Source organism: Nothoprocta perdicaria, unplaced genomic scaffold (assembly GCF_003342845.1).
Source record: "Nothoprocta perdicaria isolate Ctin4 unplaced genomic scaffold, notPer1 scaffold_2, whole genome shotgun sequence".
Classification (NCBI taxonomy): Eukaryota; Metazoa; Chordata; class Aves; order Tinamiformes; family Tinamidae; genus Nothoprocta; species Nothoprocta perdicaria.
In genome coordinates this window covers 5,666,457-5,691,359 of record NW_020455204.1, presented here as the reverse complement: position 1 = coordinate 5,691,359, position 24,903 = coordinate 5,666,457, and the positions used below count along the sequence as shown (strand labels likewise).

Genomic DNA, 24,903 nt, shown 5'->3' with positions numbered 1-24,903 from the left:
TGATTTTTTTTTTTGCTGGGCATTTCTGTAAGTGAAATAGCTTCAGCAGTGACATTAACTTTGCTCACTATGAGGAATGTTGTACATTGCTGGATTTCCTTAAAACTAGCTTAAAAATGAAGCCCATTCCTGGCGTTGCAGTAGTGCTTAACTGGATGCTGCTCTGCAATTTGTGTGCCCCAGAAGCACCAAGCACCAGCAGTTTTTCTAAACCAGGGAGCAACGTAGTATGACTGCCTTTATATTGTAGCAATTCTTTTTTCCCTTCTTCTCTCCTTATGTACATTTGAGATAGGCAATCAAGCAAGTATATGGCTATTTATTTTCCAGTACTGCAGTTAAGGCTCATAGGAACCATTACACAGAAAATTACTTGCTTTCTCAGTTTGTATGCCTGACCTTGGTAGCTTTGCTGGTCGCTTGTACAGTTGCCATGGAAATGGGAGAATGATCTTTCTGTTGATATCAATGTATAATTAAGGGTCAGTGAGACCATTCGGGTCAAGAGATCATTTTCTGAGTTCAGCTCCCCTGGGGATGAATGTTATTCTACAGAAATATTACGTACAGGCTGATGTGATTGTTACTCTGTCATCCTAAATTAAACGATGAGCCCCACTGACTTGAAGATAAGAGAGTGAAATATTTGCCAAATCTACAGCTTTCCAACGAACAGCACCTCGGTGAGGCTGCTTGCTTGGTGYGTACACGGCTGTACAAAACGATCCAGCTCCGAGGTGGCAGCTGAGCAGTGCTAAGCGCCTGTGTGATTGCTCCYGACCATTGCAGATCGTGTGCAAAATATAATCCCTTACACCGATAAAAGCCCCCCAGTGATGAACATTTTAATCTCCCCAGGGTGTAGCTATTTCAGAGCCTTTTCACCTAATGGCTGCTCTCAGAGAGCCTGACAATTCTACAAGGGCTGTTTAAAGGAGGACAAGAAGCACCACGTCCTTTCTCCAAAAAGCATTAGCAGGTTCTTTCTTTTCTCCACCGAAGCAAACATATATCCAAAACTGTCCCTTTCATTGTGGGCCATATTTTCTGGATTTTTCATAGCTTTCCTCCACAGCCTTTCCAGCAGGACCACATCTTTCTTGTCAATACATTTCAGGCCAAATCCTCCATCTCAGGCATGACCAGCGCAGAGCAAAGAGCAGGAAACACTTCATGTTTTTAAAATAGGATATTCCTGGTTTGACATCCCAGAGCAGTAACCTTTTTTTTTTTTTTTTTCCAAAAGAGATTGCAACATTGTTCGTGGTTTTATAAACTTACTCTCTATTTCATTATTAATTAAGTGAGGCTTCAATGTTAACAGCTATTGCTGTGCTTTGGCCAGCTCTTTCGTTGTTTGTAGGGAAAACATCCCATCCACTCAATCCCACCCCCAAGGTGGCCTCATCCACCCTGTCTTCCTAGGTTAGCAGGCCAAAAAAGACATGAAAAGTCATCCTGTTCCCATTTCTTTTTTTGCCTTTATTTGTCACACAGAGATTTTCAAAAGCTCTGTCTGCCTGTCGTTTCTGGCTCTCAGAGCAGATCTACATTTTTGACGCACACTTTTCTCCCCCCTGCGTGTCCTTTCTGAACAAGCTGTGCCCTTTCCTATCAGTATTCCAGTCCTGTGAATCCTTCCATCAGCTCTCCGTTATGGCAAACGCTATGGGGTCCTTTTCAGAACTTCTGTAATTTGACGATCCCTCTTTATTAGCACGGGGTCTCTCAACTTGGTTTACTACCGGGAAAACAAAGAGTTGCACTGCATGATAAAACTATMTGAAAAGAAAAAAGAAAATCAGATGACTGTAAAAAGCACAATAAGACTAAGTTCACTATGTTGCCTCAAGATGACTCATGGAGTTTTAGCCGATTAAAAGTAGGAAGGGTTGGGCTAACATAGATTCATACTTAACACTCAGAATATACCTCGGGGTAGGCTATACAGAAAGCTGTCACAAGGTGGAAGCCCAGCTTTGGGCCCTTTCAAACTAGATAAAACAATAGAGTCTTTCGTAGAAGAAATAATTAGGTGCAAATGCTGGAGAAAAGTAGTAATGACACATATAGCCTGGGCCATCTGGCGCCCACAGACTGGATCTAGCCCATAGGGACATTTCCATTGCCTTGTCCTTGGAAGAGACAGGTAATGAGTTTCCTGGCAACAAGGTCCTGTAACGAATTCCTGCTCCTGGGGTGAGTCCAACACAGAGCTAGGCACTAGGTCCGTGTTAGAAGGACAGAGACTGAAGGAACATCTGTTTTCACATATGCAGAGCCTCCACAGCAGCCAAGGTTGCATTATCCTATTAACTACATCCCATTAATATCCTATTAACTCTTCTAACTAACATTATGATCATGTTTCATGAATTATTTGATATCTTTTGCTAGTCTCCTCCAGCAGCATAATTCCATGCCTTTTCCATCATAATTCCATGCCTTTTCCATCCCAGAACTACTTGATCACTTGCTATACATGGATTAAAAAAAGAAATCCCCCTGCGTAGCTTTTTGGTGTCTGGTGTGAGGCAAAAAGTACTTGAAAATTAGAACACAAACAAACTGACTCCTAATAATGGCATACTATTTAAAAAAAGAGCTGATTCATTAAAACAATATGATTTATTTTCTAATTAAAAATAACAAACTGATCCTTCCAGACTCCCCAGTCAATCTACATTTTACCCTCTCAGACCAACTGCTGGGAAATAYATGCTCCTATCACCCAATACCAAGTTTCACAATAACATTTTACAGCAGATGCATTAGCTAGTTTTCCAAAAAATTTAACATATGACTGCAATAAACAGTCAGCTGTCTATTTTGGTTTTAAGGGAATGGACCACTGATTGCCAATTTATTATAAATGATTATGCATTAAAAGACTATCACTGCTAGAATATGATGGTACTAGACAGATCTTAATTGTTCCTCTGACTGCAAATATTTGTATTGCTTGTTCTTTTAGAAATTATGGGAACAGAGAAAACACATCTTCAGGTCACTGGGGCAATTCTAGAGGGTCAAGCAGTTCTTCTATAGCAGCAGAACATGATGGGCAGCACAGAGATCCAAATGCATATTTTTTCAGCAAAAATATGCATCAAGAGCTACAGCTCTTGATGAGCCAGCTAGAGCTGGCAATACAGACAAGATATTTCCACAAGACACCCAAAGCTTCTCTATTGCTAGTGAAGTCTTACGTTCTGTTGGATAAGTAGACTCAAATGGCAGGTACTACCTTTATCTCCTCATCCAAAGAAAACTATAAACGCCCCTCAACTGAATGTGTTATTCTCACAACTTCTTCAGTTGTGAGAATAAGCTCTTACTTTCTTTGATGACTCAGTAGTGAAGTTTAGTGGAAAATTAGTTTTAACCTTAACTGAGAAGCAAGGAATGGTGACTCAGCACCAGGGCAGTGAGGGAGGTTGTGTTGGAAAGAACAGAATTTCTAGAAAGTAAATGGAAAAAATCCCTCTGCAAATACAGTTTCCCTGGGCTAATCATAACTCCCAGAAATCCAGTTTACAGGATATTACCAGTGAATTCTTTGTATTATTTTAACAGCTTGAGCTAAAAAAAAAAAAGGAAAGGACTTGTTTTAGTTAAAACCTTACTATTTTCTTGGGAAAGTTTTCTTTTTGGTGTGATTTTAGGATTATGAGGTGATTCAGGAGATACGGGACTTGAGCTGTGAGAGGACTTAGCAAGACATGTATTCGTAAATCCCCTGCTAGGTGCTAAAGTCAAAAGTCAATGCTGTCAGTCCCYGGAATTGTCTTCTCAACATTAAAATTCTTCAGGTACCTCCACTTCTGGTCATGCCCTGAGTTTGTCAGGCTTCACAGGGTTTTAAAGGAAGACTTGGATTGCATTCCCCGCTCTACTGAATACTTAATATAAAATAGGAAATATTAATAAAGCAGGGATCAGATGAGACCCTTCTTTCCCAGGAGAGTGCACTCAACTAATCTGTGGCATCACACTTTCTCTCTCTGACCCAATGAATATTCAGTTAATCTATATAGTGGATAGGTTCAATAGAGGAGAGTGACCATCACTCTTTTTTTTTTTTTTTTTTTTTTAATAAACATGGACCTCCTGTTTTCTGCGAAAATGCTTTATCTTCTGGAAATTTAATCAACCCAATGATTATAAATACCAACAGATACATTGTACTGTGTACTCTTAAATTTCTTATTAATGAGGTATCAAATTCTCTTTCATTAGCAAATCAAAATTAGTGTTCCCTTCTCCCCACAAAGCATGTTATATTACACACTAGCAAACTGGAACCTACTTGAGTTTAATTCCTGAGCTGCAGCCTGAAGCAGCAGCTCGGTCATAGATCATCCACTTTCAAAACTGAGCATTGCATCTCCCACCAGCTAGGTGGTAGGTGCTCAGAGGAGGCTTCCTTATTTCACCTGCTGTATGGGATGTTAAGGCAGTTCCAGCTCTCAGAATGACTTACGAGAAGTGCTCATAAGCACTTGCTTCAGCAGCATCTGCCTCCCTGTGAGCTGGTTATTGTGCATAGAGCTCAACGGAAAAAGAAATATTCTCCTTTCCACTCTCATGATAAAAAAGAACAATCTGAAATTAGGTGCTGGAACAATCTCGATTTTTCCTCATCACTAACAGCATCTTTCCCACATTATAAGTGTTAGTCACAAACAAACACACTCTGATGTGTTCATGAGCATTTCTTAGCCTTGCAACATCACTGTGATACATTCACTGAAACACAACACGGACTGGTTGCTAAACTAGGTGGGAAACTGAGATATTTTGACCCTCAGCCCTGTACAAAGACTCTGGCAGAGCTAGTCACATCACAGAATGGCCTTTCTTCCTGGGGATGAAGGTGGGGACTACGGGGGAACAAGTACTCTCTACAATCCCAAATGCCATGGAATCGAGAACTGCCCTTCTTCAGCCCTTACCAGGAACAAAATCCCAAAGGTGGGTCAGAAGGAATATAAAAGGAAGGCGTTAGAAACACTGCTGGACTGAATGAAAAGATTTTTCATAAGCAAAATTGCTAAGCATGRTTTCACAGCAGTTGTCCAGCTTTTAGGTTACTGAATGTTACTTGTAGCAATTTGGAAACAGAGGCTAAATTCACTTTCCATGGTATTAATCTGATTTTTTTTTTTTTTACAGGCTTTTCTGCTTGTTTTCAAATTACAAAGGGTAATGTTGATAGTGTCCTGTGAATGGTTTAAGAGCCTRTAGAGAAATTTCAGTTAAGTGGCCTATTTGCCAGGGTAACAATTTTGATGAATTGTGAAGGAATTTTGCTTCTATAGACAGTATTTCCTCCAACCATTATATAATCTTGACCTGTGGGTCTGAATTTAGATCTTACTTCAGCAGGCATCATGACTGAAAAGTAGATGTCAGAAGTCTTAAAAGGATTAGTGCTCCATATATAACCAATAAAATTGATTTATGAATTAGGGTCCCCTTTAAATGTAATAACATTTTCTTTCTGCAAGCAATGAAATTTCTCGTAGCTGCCAGTGTAGTTATTCCGCATCAGGAGAAGATATTGACGRTGTGCTCAGGGCAACAGCAGGATAAATAAGAGGACGGGAGTAAGCTCAGACAGTTCTCCACCAATTGCAGGTACTAAAAACTATAAGACCCAAGTCGGCTCTTAGAAAAATGTTCCTTATAACTTCACAATTTTGCAATAATATTATACGATGTTAGTGATGAAAATAGGTCTCAGAAGCTCTGAAACTTGTGCTTCTTACACACCAGAATTTCAATGCAACTGTGATAATTATCCAGATCAGAAGACTTCCTTCCACTGTTAGTCGATTAGTGCCCAGACCCTGGATTCCATCTCAGACTGAGCAAGATGCACAGAAAGACCAAAAACCTGCACTGCATTGAGTGCTCAAAAAAACTCAAACAGAAGTCAAATGAAGGAGTTTGGATTAGGTGGTCTCTGGTGTGTAAGGTTTTYTTCTTGAGCATAAGAACAGGAAAAATGGGATTTTTCCAGCATGAGATGTAAAGTACATGCATGCTAAATGGACAGATGGGTACGATGTAAAGAAGAAAATAAATGCTGTTCTTGAGGGCAGTATATCAGAAGAACTTCCAGATCTCCCCCACTCCCAACTGGATTCACAAATAGGTGCTCAAGTGAGTAACAGGACTACACCCTTTTAAGGAACAGCAATGGGTCTATGGAGCAGCCTGACAGCAGGATTTGGCACTTTGTGGTACCATCTCTTTGCTGCTATCACTGAGGTAAAGTGAGAAACAGCCCTAGCTGCAGTCTGAATTGATAGCTACACCCAATACCATCCCAAAGGCCCTATATTCCATATACAGAGTGATCACGGAATCACAGCAGGTTCCAACATCTAGTCCAACCCATCTGCACAAGCAGGGGCATCCACAGAATATGAAGGTGCAATGAGACTCAAGATAGCATTTTCCTAGAAGTTGTCTGTATTCTAAAATAATAGCAGGTACATACTTAAATATGGCAAAAAGAAACAATAGAAAGGAGATGCTTTTCATTCATTCCAGGGCTGATAATTCAGTGTACAGCAGGAAAAACAGAACTTAGTGCTATTAGGATATACAGGAGCAATATTTTCTGAGCTTCTACCAGAGTGGGAGCCAAACAGGCTGCTGGGTTGCTTCCCATTCCAAATATCAGAGCACAAAAAGCATGCAGGAGAYGTTTGCAGAGACCTCTGCAAGGCAATGGCCATTATTTTCCTGTTTCCCTTTGTATGAGAATAGAAAGACACACAAAGATTTTAGCAAGGTTTGGAAAGTTCTGGTGGGGACCCCACTGGCCTCACTGTCTCCAAGGAGAGCTGCCCCTGCCCAGAAGCATTACTTCTTCATGACATCAATATCATTGAAAGCACAAATGTCCCTATCATCCCTTGGGTTTTAAGGTCACATAAAGTCATTCGTATTTTTTTTATCCCAAAGCAACACGTACTTGATTCTTTTCTGCATGTTGGTGCACTATAACTAATCAAACATTCAAGCAGCAAAAATGTGGAAATAAAAATAAGTATGATATGCAGTGTGGTGGAATTAATGTGCCTAATGGAACATTAACTTTTGTATTTCTAATGTTTTTGTATGTGTGTGATTTTTAACTATAGTTAATGGTGTTCTGACACAGCATTTTATATTTAATATTTTTCCTTTTTTTTTTTCTCCAAAGTTCAATGACAAAAATGAAATAAGGAAGGGAAGGGGGTAAATGGAAGATAAATATAAGGATGTGGAAACAATAGATTCAGGGCCTCTGCTCAGAGTCAACCCTTAGTTGTTTGAGGGCTGATGTCTCTCTTAAATGGATGTGCACTTAAATAGGCACACCTAAAGGTGCAAGAAAAATCCTATGCATCTCTATTTTGTCTTCATTTTYAGCTGTGCATTTCTGCTGTATGTGCTCTGGACCTTGTATTTAGAAATTAATTTTCTTCATTAAGAACTTTATTTGTAATGCAAACAGTAAGGAAGATTTTAACAACATTGAAATTAAATATCTAACCCCTTTCTGTCCAAGATCACAAATTACAAAGCTTCTTCACTGAGATTTGAAAACATAATTAAAACTTATTTTTGGCAACAAACCATCTAGGGAAAATCATATTCCAAGCTTCAAGGTCTATGAAAATTGAGAGAGTATGAGATCAAGAGAGGAGAAGGGGAAGGAGGTTTTACAAGTCTCCAGGTTTTACACACACCTTTCTGGGATTCCAGTCACTGTCAGGCTAGAGGGGATGTCTCGACCATCATGTAAACTGCATGTACCTCATCTATCTGCAGTGGGTCCATGTGTCCTTCCCCACCCTGCCTTGAATCCTGCCCAGATACGTTATTTTGGATCCCCCTGGGCTCTGTACAGGCCTCTGAACACCGAGTGCAGCGTAAGATCTGCTCTGCTGAAGGCTCCCAAGAGCAATATGTGCCTTACAATTACGGAGGTGGGGAACCACTTGCATCTTAATAAGAAACAGAACAAAACCAAAAAGTCCTACTGTCCTTGATTCATGAAAATAAATTTGTATCACTTATTTGCTCTAGAATTGTAGCCCTTTCAATATGTATTATAACTCAATAACAGCATTCARGCTTTATATCTTCATATTCTGACTGAACAAATCCCTTGTAGAATTGTGTAAAAATATTAATGGCCAAGGACATTAAGATACTTATCAATATGGGGGCAAGCAAACTCTGATCCCATCTGTCTTCCCTGTGACAGATTTTCCAATAAACCTGAAGCCTATGCAGTATTTCAACAAACATTTTTAAGCAAGGATATAATGCACTGTGTGTTTAGGTCACTGAAAAGAACACAATGTCTTAGATCTAAGTATTTAATTAAAATGTTGTTGTTGAATTAAATTGTACAACCACCTCATTTGCCTCATGTTTGCTGTAATTATAGTGGTCTATGTCTCTACCTGTACTTTAACTCAGACAAAAGGGTAAAAGGYACAAGTGGGACATTAGTCTCCTTAGGACAGCTGTGTTTCCTGTATAGTTTCCTGCTCAAAAGAAAGATCTGAGTTTCTGAGAAATGCATTCATGCAAGCATGGTCTGTCCATCAGTTTTACTCTACCTAGGATCCCTCTATTGCCCTCTTGGCTTATTTATCTCCAGTTGTACCATAAGCCTGAATTCACTGAAATACTTTAAGCATAGATTTAAGTGTAATCATGTGCTTAAATTCTGCAAGCTCAGCAGGAGGTCAGCACACATTTATGTAACAGAGATTAGATCTACCTGGCTTGCAGATTCAGGTTGTCTCTAGACAGGGTCAGCTCCCTTCCTTCTGCTTCCTATTTTCTTCCTCCAGTGCTATTCTCAGCTGCCAAAAAGKACAAGTTTGTCCTTTGCAATCTGCAACTGAAGACGTGATGCCCATGTGCGCAGAGYGTCAACATCTATTCAGCTTTGACAGGCACAATTGCTCCAGGCTTCCTAGTCAGTGATGCTTTGACAGAAAGAGTTTTGTCCTGCAGGATTCCTGGGATGCTGTAAGTGGTAACTGGATGGACAGACACCACAGATACTTTCTGCTTGTCCATTGTGAGCTGTGTGTATAGCCAGGATCATTTACTGGGAGAGGGCAAGTGATGACTTCGTAATGTCATCTGCATCTCTTGGCCACATGGCCCAGCTCTCTTACTCCTGCCTTTACCCATTCAAACTGATGTGAAAAAATGTGAAAACTAGGGAAGCTTTCATAGTTTTAATAAAAAAAACAGATGGATTAGGCTAAGTACAAAAGAACTGGTCCATCTGGCCCAGTATCCTTAATGTAAAAGGTCGTACAGATTTATTCTTCTCCAAATACCTACTCAACCTGAAAGCTGGGACTGCAGGCATAAATGGCTGCACCTGGATTGTCACATTTAATAAACCATAGTGGAACTATCTTCCATGACTCTATTGCACCTTATTTTTTAAATCTCCAAAAYATCCCAAGCCAAGGATTTCCACAATGTAAACATACTGCCTTCCTATATTTTTTCCTAAGATTACACTAACGACACTCTATAGGACTATTGCTACAATACTGTTGCAGTCAACACTTCAGGGTGTAAGCACACACAAAAGTGCAATTCTTTAGTGCAATTCAGCAGTACAAATAAGATCTTTCAAGACAGTAAAGAGAAACATGCCCTGAGGGTTTCATAAGACAGTTGTGCAAGATAAACAGTAATCTCTGAGATAAATTGTCAGACTTGCCTGCCTTTCTTGAAAGTGGTTCATTGGTATTTCAGCTGCAGAAATGATTATTAAGAGTATTTAAGTAAAAGCAGGAAATGTATCCCAAACCTGGCAGTGACTATTCTGTAGAGTCCTGGGTACTTTCTCTGATATTCAGATGCTCTTAATTCCTTAGATGAAGGAGATGCATCTTCTATAAGAGGTTCGTGGTTCTTTAGGTCTTTAATGTAGAAGGCTATGGAGATAGTAAAGAAATGCAGTTTACATTTTTTCTAAATAATTTTCCTTTTTTTTTCCTCTATGGCTTTCTTTTTGCTTTTCCTATAGAATTTGATCCACAAAATTCAACTGTTGTAGACATTACTAAAATTTCTTTTTCACTGCAACAAACATCCTGTACATAACTCATAATGACAAATACAAGATTTCTTCAATGCTATTAGCTTTTCAGTTGTCATATCACTTAACTGAAGCTCTGCCAGTACTGCAAGCTGAGCACAATGAACATATATCAGGGAAGATCTCCAAGAAACACAAGTCACTTCAGGAGCTGGCATGCTTTTCTCCAAGTCAACTGTGAACAAAGCACAGCAGTAGCAGAATAATAATATAATGTTAGAAGATTTGCATTTGGCAGCAGGGGTAGACCAAGTTTCTTCCTATTTATGATGATAAAAGATCCCAAGTCATTTTCAATAACAGAAATACCGTGTTGCCTTGACCCAATTATAGCACTAAGCAAATGTATTTTGCATACACTATATAGTGGTTTTTGTTTTGCCATGCAATACTCCCTTTGTTCTTCACGTCTTTCCTCTACTTTCTACTATCTCACTGTTATTATACTTTACTGAAGAAATTATACTTGGATACTAGCTAAAGATGTGGTTATTGAAGTTACATCCCCAACTATCTTGCTTCTCCCTCTTCTACTCTGCTTACTGACTGCCTCAGTCTGTAGTTAGCGTATTTAACAGCAAAGTTCTGTTGTTATCCCCATTTTTAYGGGGATATGAGGATGAGGAATAAGAAATTTAAAGACTTTACTATAAAATTATTTGTTATTTATGGGGAAAAGCATCACAAACTTACTTGATTGCAGTTAAAGCCACCATGCTTCTTTATTGACCTTCTACTTACATTCATGCACAACCCATGCACTGACTAGGTTCCAGGAAATAACTGATAAGGAAACTGTCTGCTATATTGTCTGAAATTTGCCTTTTTCCTCACATTTCCTGTCTCTGTTTTCTCTTTCAGACTAACTGCTAAAGCAGTTGCAGTACTGTTACCCATCCTGGGAAGCTCATGGATCTTTGGTGTTCTAGCAGTCAATGACCATGCACTAGTATTTCAGTATATGTTTGCTGTATTCAATTCATTACAAGTAAGTACCTGGTATGAAAGCATACAGCTACTGAACTGCTGCTGAGATTCAGCAAATGGATTGTTATAARTGTTTCCACATGCTGATATTTATTGGATTTTTCCAGTGTTCTCTCATGTGTCTTTTCAGTCTGTGATGACAATACGGAGATACCGGTGGTTAGTCCCATTAAAYAGAGCTTTCATTCCCCTCCTTAGCGCTTTCAGCAGCAATAATAAAATAAATGAGACAACAAGCTCAGGAAGCAAAATTCATTCTTCCAGGACCAAGCTACATTCTTCACTGGACATACCTGAGCAATTTTTCACTGTCTGTTTGTGGCTTCAATACCAAGACTATGTGAAAACAAAAGTTGTTGGGACCAGTGCAATTTCAGGAACACTCCTAAAGATTATTTCCCCTGCTTTTATGTTTGGAAACACAGGCAGAATGTTTTCCTCTAGCTAAAGAAAACAGTTGACCTCCTTTTCAACAAACTTTTCTCCTTAAAATCCCAAAGTTTAGAGGATGCAACTTCATGGGAGATAGTTCAGACAAGCCTCATCATAACCTGTGGGAATCTCCAATTTAACAAAATTTATTTGCAGATCTCCATCTACTTGATATATATTTTATACAATACTGTAAGGAATAGGCTCAGTCTTGATACTTCTCTCTGTTTTCAGGGATTTTTCATCTTCCTGTTTCACTGTCTCCTGAATTCAGAGGTACGTTTCCCTCAAATATCTTGAATGAGATTTTCCTTTTCTTTTATAATAGTAGTAGTAGAAATTTTGCAGCAGTGCAAGCGCCTTAAAATGTTCTGAAACTCATGCTTGGTATTTATAGAGAGCAGTTGTTTAATGCTGATGATTTGTGTACTGCCTTACTCCTCAGTCACAACTGCTCAGTAATAGATGCTCTTTCTATGGAGCTGTCTCTGCAATTCATGCAGAAGGTACAAGCCTTACCAAATTCAAGGGTGGAAAACAAAAACTTGCTTATAGCTATCATTTATTTTACATAATATAAGAGGAGGTTTGCATGCATGGCAGGGGCACAGGACCAGATGGGAACCTCCACACTAAAGACTCTTTGGTGCAGAGGGAGCCTAGCCAAGCACAGACTATGCTACTAAGCAAGTAAGATTAAATTGTGGCAGATTTCACTCTGGCAGCCCCTTTTGCTAGGCCCCTGCCATTATTATATCTGGAAAGGAAAATAAATATTAACCTCAGCAAAACATACTTTTGGAGATCACTCATGCATTTCTTTATGGGAAAACAAACAGAGTAGAACATATTCCAGGTATTTTGCTTGGCAGGCAGGGAAGGTTTTCACAATGCAGCAAGAAGAATCTTTGCACATTAGGAGTAGTCGGGGTGAAACCAAAGTCAGGCCCCAAGCAGGCAGCAGCCTCTCCTCCCTAGACTAGAAAATGCCCAGAATGACACATTATCTATAAAAACTTCTGCTGAAAACCTTTTCCAATGTGCTGACAGTAGGGCACTGATCATTGAAAACCCACATACCTTAATTTTGCTAGGTATCTGATGCTAATATATGCTTAGGTCTCCAATATACACACACACACACAGGGGTCTACAACCTATTTCTTCTCCCAGCACATCCRAAGGCCTCTGGCACTACACAGAGCATCCCTCCTGACAGTCCTTTCATTCATCAGTTGCCATTTATTAAGGTTTCCTAAGCCCTCCAATATTAGGGTATCAACCTGATCTTTGCTGCAGTCAGTCCAGAGTGAGAGCCTGCTGTTAAAGTCTTGAACTTAAYGTCAATCAGCTAAAGTTAAGCAGGCAAGTTCAACTCAAGGAAGACAGATATTCCTTCATCCTGTTTTCCTCTAGGCTCAGAAATCCTTCTTTCTTCTGTCAAGCAGCTTAGTCTAACATCAAATACAAATACTTGAATGGTTGCCATTTTTCCATGAATAACGAGAAATGAAATTCATACATTTTTCAGAATTTGCATCCTTGTCGACCAGTTTATATATAGCTAATGTGAAAATCACATTTGGAGAGTAGCTCAYACAGGCTCTGCTGTATGCTAGGCATACAAATCTACGATAGTGCTTCAGGTAAACTTYTGCTATAAAGCAAAATCCATGGATATTTCCAAGTATTTGGAGAAAACAGAGTTTAATTCTTGGTGTCTCTGCAGAAGAAATACCTTGGTATGATAAAGGACTACAGGTAGATAGGGCTGATGACTTGAGACRGTACCTACCCCTGTGCACTGCGTGACATATCACATCACCTTGGCTAAGATAACATGAATATACAGCTGGTGRAATGAGGCAGGAGACTGTAAAACACTTTGTATTTAATGTATGTCACTTAAAGCGAGGCTGCAACTTGAGATCATGAATAYAAAAATAATGCAGAGTTTTTTGTTTGTTGTTTTTGATAGAGTGATGTTAGCAGGGAGGAAGGGTAACAGGAAAATGACTGTAGGCTGAACTTGAGAAAATACAATTTTATTGAATGATATTTTCTATTTGTTTTCATATTTTTTTTCTTAAGGTTAGAGCTGCCTTTAAGCACAAAACCAAGGTCTGGTCACTCACCAGTAGTTCAATTCGCAATGTGAATGTGAAGCCCTTCAATTCAGACATTGTAAGTAATCCCTTCCCCACATTGTCTACTTGAAGGTTTTCTACAAGAAATTCAGCTGGAAAGGACAGGACCCAAGGAGGCACCCAGGTTGTGCTTAATACCTAATCTTGTCAAGGATCAGCAAGTACCATGTCCAAGCTACAGTATTTGTAGAAATCAAAAGGCTAAATTCTGCTTTCCACACCAAAACAACACATGCATACATCATATGTTTTCCTATCTCTCCTCAAATTATCTGGAGGCRAAAGACATTTGTGTTTCTAAGGAATATCTATTATTTCCGAAGACTGGTTAAGTGATCACTGCCAATCACCTTAGAACCTATCAATAAAAGTCCTAAATTCTTTTATGGCATATACAATCAAGACTGACAGAGCTGTTATTGAAATGAAAGCTTGAAAACAACTATTGACTCCAGACAAGAATAGCTTAGCAAAACAAATTAATCTATTTCCAACGTTTCCAATGTTGTTTTGTCTTCTAGATGACCGGGAACAGGCCAGGCACAAACCCCACAAAGCTGAACACCTGGGATAAGAGCACTAACTCAGCTAATCGCATTGATTTATCAGCAGTCTGACAGTCGTACAAGCTTCTCAGTGGAGGAAAAGTTGAAAAAAAATCAAGCCATACTTTAAGGACTTCTGACACAGTGTCCACCAGTATTTTCACATAGAAAATCGCCTTTTTTTTTTTTTAAATCACTGCCTAATTGGCAATTGGCATATTGTTTTGTTGAATAAGTCCTCATCTGTTTGCCTTCAAAACTGTAACACAATCTACCACTTGGTTATTAGCAACATCTGTAAAAAGTAGCACAAATATACACTGGATGGTTTTGTCGGTCGTGATGAAAACACGAGCTTTGTAAAATGACTTCTTACTGGTTGAATCACTCCCAGTTTCTAGAATGAAGGAAAGACAGCATGGATTTTTGTGTTCTAAAATGAAATGATTCTCACTGTGATGCTGTAAKAGGGCTACTCTGGTCTTGCTGTGCACTCTGTTTACATTTAATATCTTACAGAATCCAATTATCCAAGTGCAACGGATACATAAAGCCAAGAAGCGATTAATTTAAATATCCCAACAAGCCAGAACTTAAGAAGCAGGTTCTGACTATTCAGCTCCTATGGAAATAGCAAAGCTAATATACATGTCTCTGCACATGAACAGTGTATGTAACATATAAGAGTCATATACATGGCCTGTGGGTATTTTAGATACTCCTCTTTACATTGTACCTGTACTTCTGCCATGGAGTTATGCCTGCAGTTGTATCACAGTGCAAAGCATCCGTGCTGCTTCATCCCAAGCTTTTGGGTGCAATCAGCAACCGTCCATCAAGTGCATTTCACAACATGCTGGCTTTTGGAAATCAAAACCCAGCACTGTGACTGATCTTCTTCCTTTAACTGCTCAGATTGAGACACTGAATGCCAAACAAATTTGTGATCCAACTATATACTGTGAAGACAGACAGATTACAAATAACTATGTATTATCACCTACAGACATCTTTTAMATAGGTCTCTGCTGAGTCTTTTGTGGTTTTTAACTGTGCTCAGCATTAATAGCTTCTCCTCCAGCACTGCCATGAAGTATCTTTAAGGGAAAGRAAATACTGTAATTTTTCTTTTGACCGTTGTATTCTAGGCTCTCAGAAGGGTATTTTGAGCACAAGGGAGTGAAATCTCTGCAGACAAATACAGCAAGAGCCCCTGAAAACCATTTCCAAACTTGAGACCCCCTTACAAGGAGGTCTTTGCAGCCTTGTCCCCTTATTCACACGTGTTGATCGCTTCTAGTAGCGGTTTCTTGAAGGCACTTGGCATACCTCTTCATAGGAATTACCAAGGCAACTATATGTATTTTTCTAGTACACAAGTCTACAAAAATATCACAACAAAGATGGAGTTAAGCAAATCTTCACTCTTTCACTTGCCTCGAATCTCTCTAAGAGTCATATTTTTAATTTAAGGTTTGTATCTAACATCTTGGACTATCTATGGTMCCAGTCAAGCTAGCAAGACAACTGTGATTGATTCCAAACAGAAAGGTATCTGCCCCCTAATACACGTGGTGAAAATTGCTCACTGGATGGTAAATCTGAAAGGAAAAAAATATTTGAGGTTTAAGGAACAGGAGGTATTAGGACTGAATTAAATGAAGTGTTTCATTCAAAGGAAGTGGAGTTGAAAGTTCAGAAAACATCATTCCATTTTTGATCAATTCCAAAAAAGGTCTCTACATTTCTCTCCCAAGAGAAAAAGAAAGCAATTGTATCAGTTTGGACCGAGTTTTTCCATTTCCCTTGCCTTTTCCCACTCCTGGCCAAGATTTGTTGGATGGTCACCAAAGTGAAAAATCCACAAACCACCTCAGTCTAGCCATGACTAGAAACAGATATTAGTTAATTTCACCAAACAYGGGCTGAATTTATGCAATTTTAACAGGGCAGCATGTGACATTGCATATCATACATACATATTCATACAAAATATATGCTTCTAATCTTGTGTTTCCTGTGTTGCTAAACAATTCTTAAGCTGTTGACAGCTAACCGTGAACAGAAAGGTCAGTAAATATCTAAATGGCTATGTCTTTCTTTTGGCTGTTATGTATAGCTTTTTTCTAGCCCTTTGAACATTAAATTATCTTACAGCTGTGCAAACATATCTGCTTTTCTTAGCCTGAGAATGTTTTTGTTTGTTTGTTTTTTCTTCCCCCAAAAGATACAGCAGAAGGAGCCCTGTGAATGTATGGAGGCAGATTGTAACAGTACTGTGATAAGAGTTCGAAGTGTCTGCATTGTGTGCAGACAATATATATAAGCATATTTTTTGATACTGGAGCACATCTTTTTAAACCACTGTGACCATGGATATAGCTTTAAATCCTCTGTGATAACTTCTCTTATAATCACTATGTTGCAGTATGAAGAGCTCTGTGAATGAACCAGAGAAAATAAAACCTTTTTGTAAAATCTTTAAGTACATTCCTCTCTACATCCTATTCATTGTATGCATTTATTCCTATGCTGACTGTATATTGGTCGTACACAACTGCCCAAGGTCTATTTGAAAGTAACACACAATATTCAAGTGACAGTATCTAGTATACAGAGTTAAACCTGTTTTTCATCCAGGTATAATATATTAAAATTGATCACCAAAATTAAGTATAGCATGAAAATATTTTTATTTTATACTTTAGAATGTGACATAAATGTATTCTATATTGAGGGAGCATTTATTACTCTGCATCTACTGAAATTCACTGCGAGTACAACAGCTTTTCCTCCAGTGAATAACCTGTGACCCAGGCTTTAACATTTGCACACTACTTGTAATGAAACAATACATCTTGCTAAAGTCACTTGAGGTTAGGAGTTAGAACACTGTATTTATGACATTAGTTTAGAGATGGAGTTTCTTCTGGTTTGGATAAACTAGTAAAAACAAACAAAACCCCACATTTCCCATTTCCATCTACATCTGTTTGTTTTGTTTGATTCAATGTGTGCTTGTTGTTACTGAATGCAGTAAGTGTATTGAATAAGAAATGCTCAAATGAATCTTTAAACTGTCTCTTCCTGTCCTCAGTCTTTTGAAGTCTGAAAGTCTTTCAGTTTATTTATGGGCTTGTATATAGCAGCTTTTGCAATTTTTTTTCAGGACAGTATCATTTTGTCAATGGTATGAAATCTTAATTGAATGAGATGCGAGTTTTAAAATAGATAATGTAGCAAGAATGACTTTGCTAGTAAGTACTGAAGTAATTTASTTTTGTTGTTTTCCCTCCAAATAAATAAGAAATCTTAATTTCCTAAAACGGCTTTGTATTTGTTCAAATTACTTTGACATGCGTTATAAACAACATTAAAGTTATGCTTCCCTGTGAATACTAATATTATGCTTAAGCAAGCAGATCTTTACTTGTATTAGAGGTCCTATCGAATTCTTGCATTACACAGCTTAGTGCAGCCCAGGTAGTGTGCAAAGAATATTTTTGTATTAAAGTCTATATCTACAAAATATTCTGAGGAAAGTCATTCCCTCCCACATTTACTCTCCATTGGACCCCATCACAAAGGAAAGTACCTGTTAGTCATAATGTTAGGACAAATTCCTCAATCTTATTTTAAATATATACAAGTCGTCTCTCTCTGTGTCAAAGCCAAATTCACACATGAATCAGGGCCATYCCCCTCAATGGAGTGTACAACAAAAACAGGGAATGATTCTCGTGACACCACAGAGTCCACAGACGGGCAGGACACTTCAATCCCTTCAAGAGAGAGTAAATTCACRAGAGTTATTACACCACCATCGCCCCGTCTTTGCATGTTGTACTCTATTACTTGCACCACCTTTATTTTAAAAGGATGACATGAGGAATTTTGCCTCTCAAARCCATCTATTCCATTGCACTGTGATCATGTTTAAGGTTAAAGTTAGTTCTATTACAATTAATAGGCTGCCCATAACCTCCTCTGCCTCTCATAGCTCTGTAGATGTGGGATGGTGGTGATGGAAAGCTAAATTGGAGGGAAATTGTATGATGAAGAATTACCAGAGCAATTATATGCTGAAAAATTAAAGATTGAAATTTAGATGAGAAGGCTGTTTCGTCAACTCTCAATAGCTATTATCAAGAAACCTTTCTCCCTTTGTAGACATTCAAATCACGTAGCAATGAATATGTAGAAGAACACTTTCACTATTGTGTGAAACTCAGGGATTTTTTATTAAATTTTTATCATTCATGACAGAATAATAGATTAGATAATTTTGGCATCGGCTAACACCATGTTTACCTTTAAAAAATTCATTCTATCTAGGTTATGCTTGTATGACTCAATGCAGTCTTTGCCATGGATAGTTATTGCCATAATTGCCCTTGTTCACACAATTTTCTTGCTCAATAATACCATATGTTCTTGGAATACAGAGACCATATTTCATCTTGTCAAGGATGATTACAAGACTAAGCATACCACTGACATCAGCATATCCACTGGCTGTTGACACCCAACACAGACAGAGCTATAGGGATGGCTACTCTGCACTATTCAGTGCATCTCTACCAAACACCTTCCTCGACCAGCTGCTAGTTTGCCAGGAGTAAACTCGAGCAGAGCAGTTGTGGGCTGCCTGATCTACCTAGAGCAAAGACAAGCAAAGTTTTCCCTCTCTATACTATTTTTCTGTGGTTAYTGAGCACATGTAGGCTCATCTGGCCAGGCCATGCAGTGCATTTAAGCATTCTCCAAATGAAGCATTTGCTTGTTTCTACTTCTAAATGTGAAACAATGCACACAAAATTCAGACTGCTTGGACCATACYGAGCAACTCTGTCAATTAGATTTTAGCTTGTGCTCAGAATATTTCAGAGGAAAAACTTAAAAAAAAACAAGACAAACTTTTACTCTTGCAAAAGGCTTTAACTTAAGACCAAACATCAAATATTACATTGAAAGTCTTGGCCCTATAAAGACAACTTGGAAAACTTAATATTACCTAAAATCATATTATGCAAACTATAGCATGCCTCATTCTGGCACTGTAGTTTTAGATTCTACATTGGTCAGCCAAACTCCTTTTCTCATTTTTACATTTTCTCACTAATTCAGTCACGTCCACTAACTTGATAGATTTCATCTCTTAAGAAAAGAGTTTGCATGCACATATATGTTCTTATGGAGCAGAAAGGGGAAAAACTTGTCTCACACACAGACCAYGGGTCTCTCACACTAGGTTGATGGCTGAGTGGGAGGTGTCAGGCTGCAGAACACAGAGGCTTAGCACTGTCAATATTTGCACAGACAGCTTTTGCAGCAGAAACAGAGCATAACTATTGGGAAAAAAAAAAAAACCCACACCTTGGCTGTGGATTCCCATTGACACTCCTGCAGTTGCCTTGTTTGCAAAAATTTCCCCAGCTTTACAGTAAAGAAATAACAAGACATTATACAGTCCAATTCAGGCTTTGTTATGCACCATTTTGAATATAGATACTACCGGTCAACATGCATTTTAAATCTAATGAAAATGTTGCATTTTTTTATTTCTGAGATTGCAGGTTATTTGGAGATGTTTTATATAAAYACACCTACAGACTAACAGGGGTACTGGGACATCAACTCTGGTGGCACTCAGCAGAMGTCAGGTTAACACTGGTAGCTTTATAAGCAACTTGTGCAAGTCACTGCCCTTCCTCATAGCTCAGGAGCAGTGTTTGTTACCACCTGTAAATAGCAACTTTCACAATGGCTTTGATTAACTTATCCACGTAGGGCAAATTGCACACAGAGAAGTAGCACAATGCAGAAGGTACCCACAGTGCAAAGAGGAAAACGGCTCCTTTCAGCTCAATGTTTCCAAATAACACTAACATTTACTGTTATAACACAGACAGAGAAGATGAAGTCACATCAGTGTGTACCTAGGAGTATCTATTGCATTTTCTGCAATGTCCTTTCTTCCTTCAGTTCTTCTGTCACTTGGGAGCAGCCCTCTTCCCCCAACTCAAGATTCATCCCCTCTCCCACAAACCTACCAAGGAAAATGCAGAATCACTAAAATAGCTGAGTCAATGCGTTTGTCACAGGGAAATAACATCCCACCAGAGAAGCAATGGAGCATTCCTCCCACCGCAGGGAGCACGAACCATCCAGGGTGTCACAAAYCCAGATTTTCACACTCTACTCTACAATACCAGAAAAAAAACTTGTGAAATCAGCTCCCTGCTTGTCTGAAGGCTCTCTTGCACCCACAGCATTTCCGTCCAAACCAGTTATTATTCACAGTGGTGAATCACYCATCTCAGACTCTTCACAGAAGACCCATCTGTGCTGCAAAGCAGCTCGCGTACAAGCAGCACTCACTTGGAGCTCAGCAGCCACTTCAAAGAGTTTTAGTGCGGGAGGAGGGGTCATATCTGTGCCATGTCCTCAAGAAAACCACTTCTTTCACATTTAATGGTGGTTAAAATCAAAGGAACTTCTGAAATCCAAAACACGTTCTAGATTACTGAAGGATGAGGCTCAGCAAAGGAGCCTACAGATCAGGGCAGCCTTGGGGATGCTGCAGCCTGGCACCCACAGCAGCACCATCACCATCCTGGCTTGGACAATGCCTCTGTGGTGGTCAGCAGCACCCAATGGCCACCTCCGTACCACAGGGAACCCAACCAAGGCTGCAAATCATGGGGCAAAGCAGACAGAAGCTCCCTTGTACCAGCACCTTGGCATCCTCTCCTCCCCATCCTGCACACACTCACCATGATGCTGTCACAACATGTTCCCTTCCACTGCTGCATTCCTCTTCCTCACAGTCTAGGGAGGCTCTAGCCCCAAAACATRGTCTTTTATAGAGGGATGCCCCAGGGAGCCTGGCATGTGGGACAGACACACAGCTGAGATCACTTCAGGTGATTCAAGCGGGATTCAGCTGCTTGGTGCTTTGGCAGATCCAATGCAGCTGTRCAGATCAAACCCAGTGCAATAACCATGTTTTGTTTTCCTCCTCTCTAACATCAGCCATAACCTGTCAAGCCAAAATGCCATGTATTCTGTAGTGCAATTTTTAAGAACACCCTTTTTTTAAGTGAATGTATTTAGTCCTGTGAACAACTGTTTGTTCCACCAGAAAAACACAGCCGCTCCTGGATGTACAACAGCACAATAATTTCCCATGGAAAGAAACATCAAATAATTTTCTTCCCACGTATCACAGCTTTTCACTTAATAGAACTGTTTTTCAGATAATAGGTTGAGTAATGGCACTAGGAGAAATGTTCCTTGGGAAGCTCAAAGCAGATAAACTCTAGCTAAGCTCTTTACTCAGGTGAAATTCAGCTCCTGTGTATTATATTTGGGGAATACTTTATAGTTCCCAAGCAGAGCCACTGTAAGTGTCAAGGCTCAGTTAAGAAAAACAAAGACCATCAGCTCCTATCGTGGTCCAAAATGCTCTTACTCTCTCAAGTTATTCATGACAGCAAAAACCAAAACTCTCATGGTCAATAGCAATGACAGTAAAGCTCAATAATGCATTGTCTGTGTAACCGAGACCTATGGGCTCTCACCTGAATAAGACACAAGCATACCATAATCCATGCTATGCCTTTTTCAAGCTATTTTATGTTCATTATTGATATATTCCCAGACTAATACCATTCTCCTCTCTGCTGACTCCACAAGAGCTGAAGAGTATCTAAAGTTATTAAGCTGGGTCTCTTGGACCGGTGAAGTTTTGAGTCATGCTAAGCCACAATTTTTTAAGCAACCCTCAAGAGTGACTCCTGCTGAAGACCTAGTAGCTCTATAGTTTGAGARCTACTTTTTTTTTCAGAAAGGAAAGCTGAAATGTGCTGTGTGCTTCATGCTACTTCTGTAWTTCCTCGTAGATATATTAATTATTTTGCTTAAGTCTGTATATTTCTGCAGAGCATGAGGGATAGACCAGGTTTACGGTCCATTGTTTTAAATGCACTTTCATTTTTAAGCAATTTAAAACCTAAATTTCTAATCTGAACATTATTAGCACTGAAAAAATACTATTTTAACCACTTGTGTAATTCCTCCCCAAACTCCTGTATTTTACTTACTTGATATTATCCATTCAAACGAACCTGGGGCAAATGTTACAGAAATTTATAGGCATTTATTTCCTATATAGACCATATGGSCTGCTGCTACTGTAATATTAATTTTGGGACTAGCACAGGGAAGAGGTTGAACTAAGACTGCTTCTACCTTCTGCTATTTGTTCCTACAGATGGCGGGTTTTATATAACAAAATTAATTACAAGTCAAAGTGTATTTGTCTAGGATGTACAAGACAGCTGGTCTCTGTTTATGGTAATGAAATTGTTCACAGGTCTTCTCTCTTTGTGCTCTCAAGTTGGTTACTTCCTTTCCTATATTTACACCTCTTCAGTTAACWCCTCAGGCATTTCTTACTTGTTTGTAGCAGCACATGCCCCAGAGAGTGTAAATGGTCATTTTACTCTTTTCCACATCTGCCACTTTCATCTGACATTGCCTTTTCTGGCTGGAGAAAATGAAGTTATGMGATAAAAAGATATTTGAGCCCAGGTAGAAGGTGCTTTAATTGTAAACACTCATTTACAAAAATCTCTACTTGCCCAACAGCTTTTGAGAAAATATCCTCTTGAAGAAGGCTCTTTGAAGCAGATCCTGAAGTGAATTGGTTTCAATTAAGTTACAACCACCTACCCCAGTGAGGGTCTGTCCCTTAGGTAACCTAAATAGTAAATAGTTTTGCATTCCTATCAAGGGTCTTTGATCTAGGGTCTTGATATCCCTTGCTGTTTAGCAGGTGGCGAGAGGACGGTTCAGTCCCCAGAAGAAGGCAAGACGGTGCTGGCCCTCCTGCCGAGGGGTTAGGTGAGGAAAGCCAAGTCCCCAAATGAAGGCAATTTCCCCCTTTCTCGTTCAAAACCGCAGCAAGCGTGGCCTCATTTGGGCCCTCCTTTACATCTGTAAATTGAATCAGGCTCTGCTTGAAGCTTTTCTCACAGTTGCTCTTTGGCTTAATTTCCTTTCTTGCTACCTGATAGCCTGMAAGGGCACAGCAAAGGAGGGATTTATCTGAAGGCAAAACCCATTGATTTTGCCCCGAGATTCATGACATTGTGATTTAGCTTGCCTCAGATATGCAAAGCTGTAATTTGCTGTATTTCCATCCAACTCACAGAACATACTCCCCGGGTCTGGCTTGCTTTAAGAGCAGGTCAGTGGTCTCCATGGAAACTCAAACTGGGTGCAGCACTTCAAATTGATCTTCTTATTAATAATTTCACATGGCATTCTAGAGAAATAAGAAGGCCCCTTCCTGAAGGCTCAGAGTTCCTCTGACATTAGCTACAAGAAAAGCACCTTTTAATTAGCAGCTTGCCCCAAGCCAGCAATACTCCAGATCTTATCACTGGCAGGATTCAGTCACCTCCAATTGCTAGGAGAGAACTTGRCTTTCCCAAACTCACCATTGTCTTCTCTGTCCACTCTGTGAGCCCCGGACCACAAGGTATTGAGGTTCAGTGCTCCAGGAGCGCAACAATAACCATTACAAAAATGCCTTGATGGAGCTGCAGGATAGTGAAGGCAATTAAATATGTGGCATCTCGGTCAGAAGTTCATTCACTTCTCTTTAGTCATCCAGCTGGTATCAGGAGTTAACGCCAGCAAACTAAACTGTGCTAGAATCTATGTGAAATACTCTCTTGACCAGTTTAGTGCACAGTGCTTAGTTGTTCTTTATTATTATTATTATTATTAATACAAATAATAATGTTTAAGAGAGCAGCACTTACAGCCAGCAAGACACATRGTTGCATAAACAAAAATAATAGCAAAGCTCCTCTGAAAAACCAATAYGTAGGATGGATACAGAAGTGCATCACTCAGATGAACACTATTCGATAAAAAGGATTTGAGCTKCTTCTTTTGGAGGCTCTTCTTAAGTAGAAACCTAAGCGAAGACCTGGAACTCTGACTATGCTGTAAGATTTTAGGCCTGAGCTAAAGCCAATGGAAGATGACAGAAAATTTTCACCCTAACTGTACTAAAATTTGAATCAGGGTTTGATTCAGTATCATTGAGAAAAGACCTCTCTAATTTTTAATAAGGAAGGGAAAGACAAAACACTAAAACAACTAGACAGAGCAGTCAGTAATGAAGCGGAGAATTAAAAGCTTTTGTTYCTCCTTTTTCTATTTCATACAATATGAATAGATTCCAAAACTATTTTGAAAGATCAAAATAACTTGGAACAAAAAAAAATATTGAAAAATACCCCCATAATCTACCAGCCATTGTATTATTCAGTGTTCTTGGAAGAAGACAGTCCAGGTTTATGATCCAAATTACAGATAAGAGTTGGCAACAAAGCAAATAGAATAAAAAATGCTCTTTTATATGAAGAAAGTGGGAGAAAAAAAATATGTGTTTGTTATCTTGCTGAGTGCAGCCCAGTTCTCTGTCAGAAAAGGAGGCATTTACAATCAACTTTATGAAGAAAAGTAGATAAAAGAGAAAAATATCAGATGAAAAGTAACTGAGGCAAAAAAAAAAAAAAAGAATATTTTTTCCCTCCTTTCTATTTAGAAGGCCAAACCAAGGGAAGCA

The 24,903-nt window shown here is 39.1% G+C and overlaps 1 protein-coding gene and 1 long non-coding RNA gene across 3 annotated transcripts in view; one reads left to right on the top strand and one right to left on the bottom strand.

The window, feature by feature from the left end:
- Window positions 1-15,132, top strand: part of ADGRD1 (adhesion G protein-coupled receptor D1) — a 118,941-nt gene extending 103,809 nt beyond the window's left edge. For both annotated transcript variants that reach the window (XM_026037816.1, XM_026037815.1), the window contains 4 exons: window positions 11,006-11,132; window positions 11,798-11,839; window positions 13,655-13,747; window positions 14,232-15,132. In XM_026037816.1, the coding sequence (XP_025893601.1) occupies window positions 11,006-11,132; window positions 11,798-11,839; window positions 13,655-13,747; window positions 14,232-14,327 (358 nt within the window). In that variant the 3' untranslated portion in view covers window positions 14,328-15,132. The remainder of the gene's footprint in view (window positions 1-11,005; window positions 11,133-11,797; window positions 11,840-13,654; window positions 13,748-14,231) is intronic.
- Window positions 1,477-21,077, bottom strand: LOC112946068. Its single transcript, XR_003249136.1, has 3 exons — window positions 21,032-21,077; window positions 9,854-9,980; window positions 1,477-1,778 (listed from the first exon to the last, which is right to left on the bottom strand). It is a non-coding gene; the product is annotated as an uncharacterized LOC112946068 (long non-coding RNA).
- Between the last annotated feature and the right edge of the window lie 3,826 nt (window positions 21,078-24,903).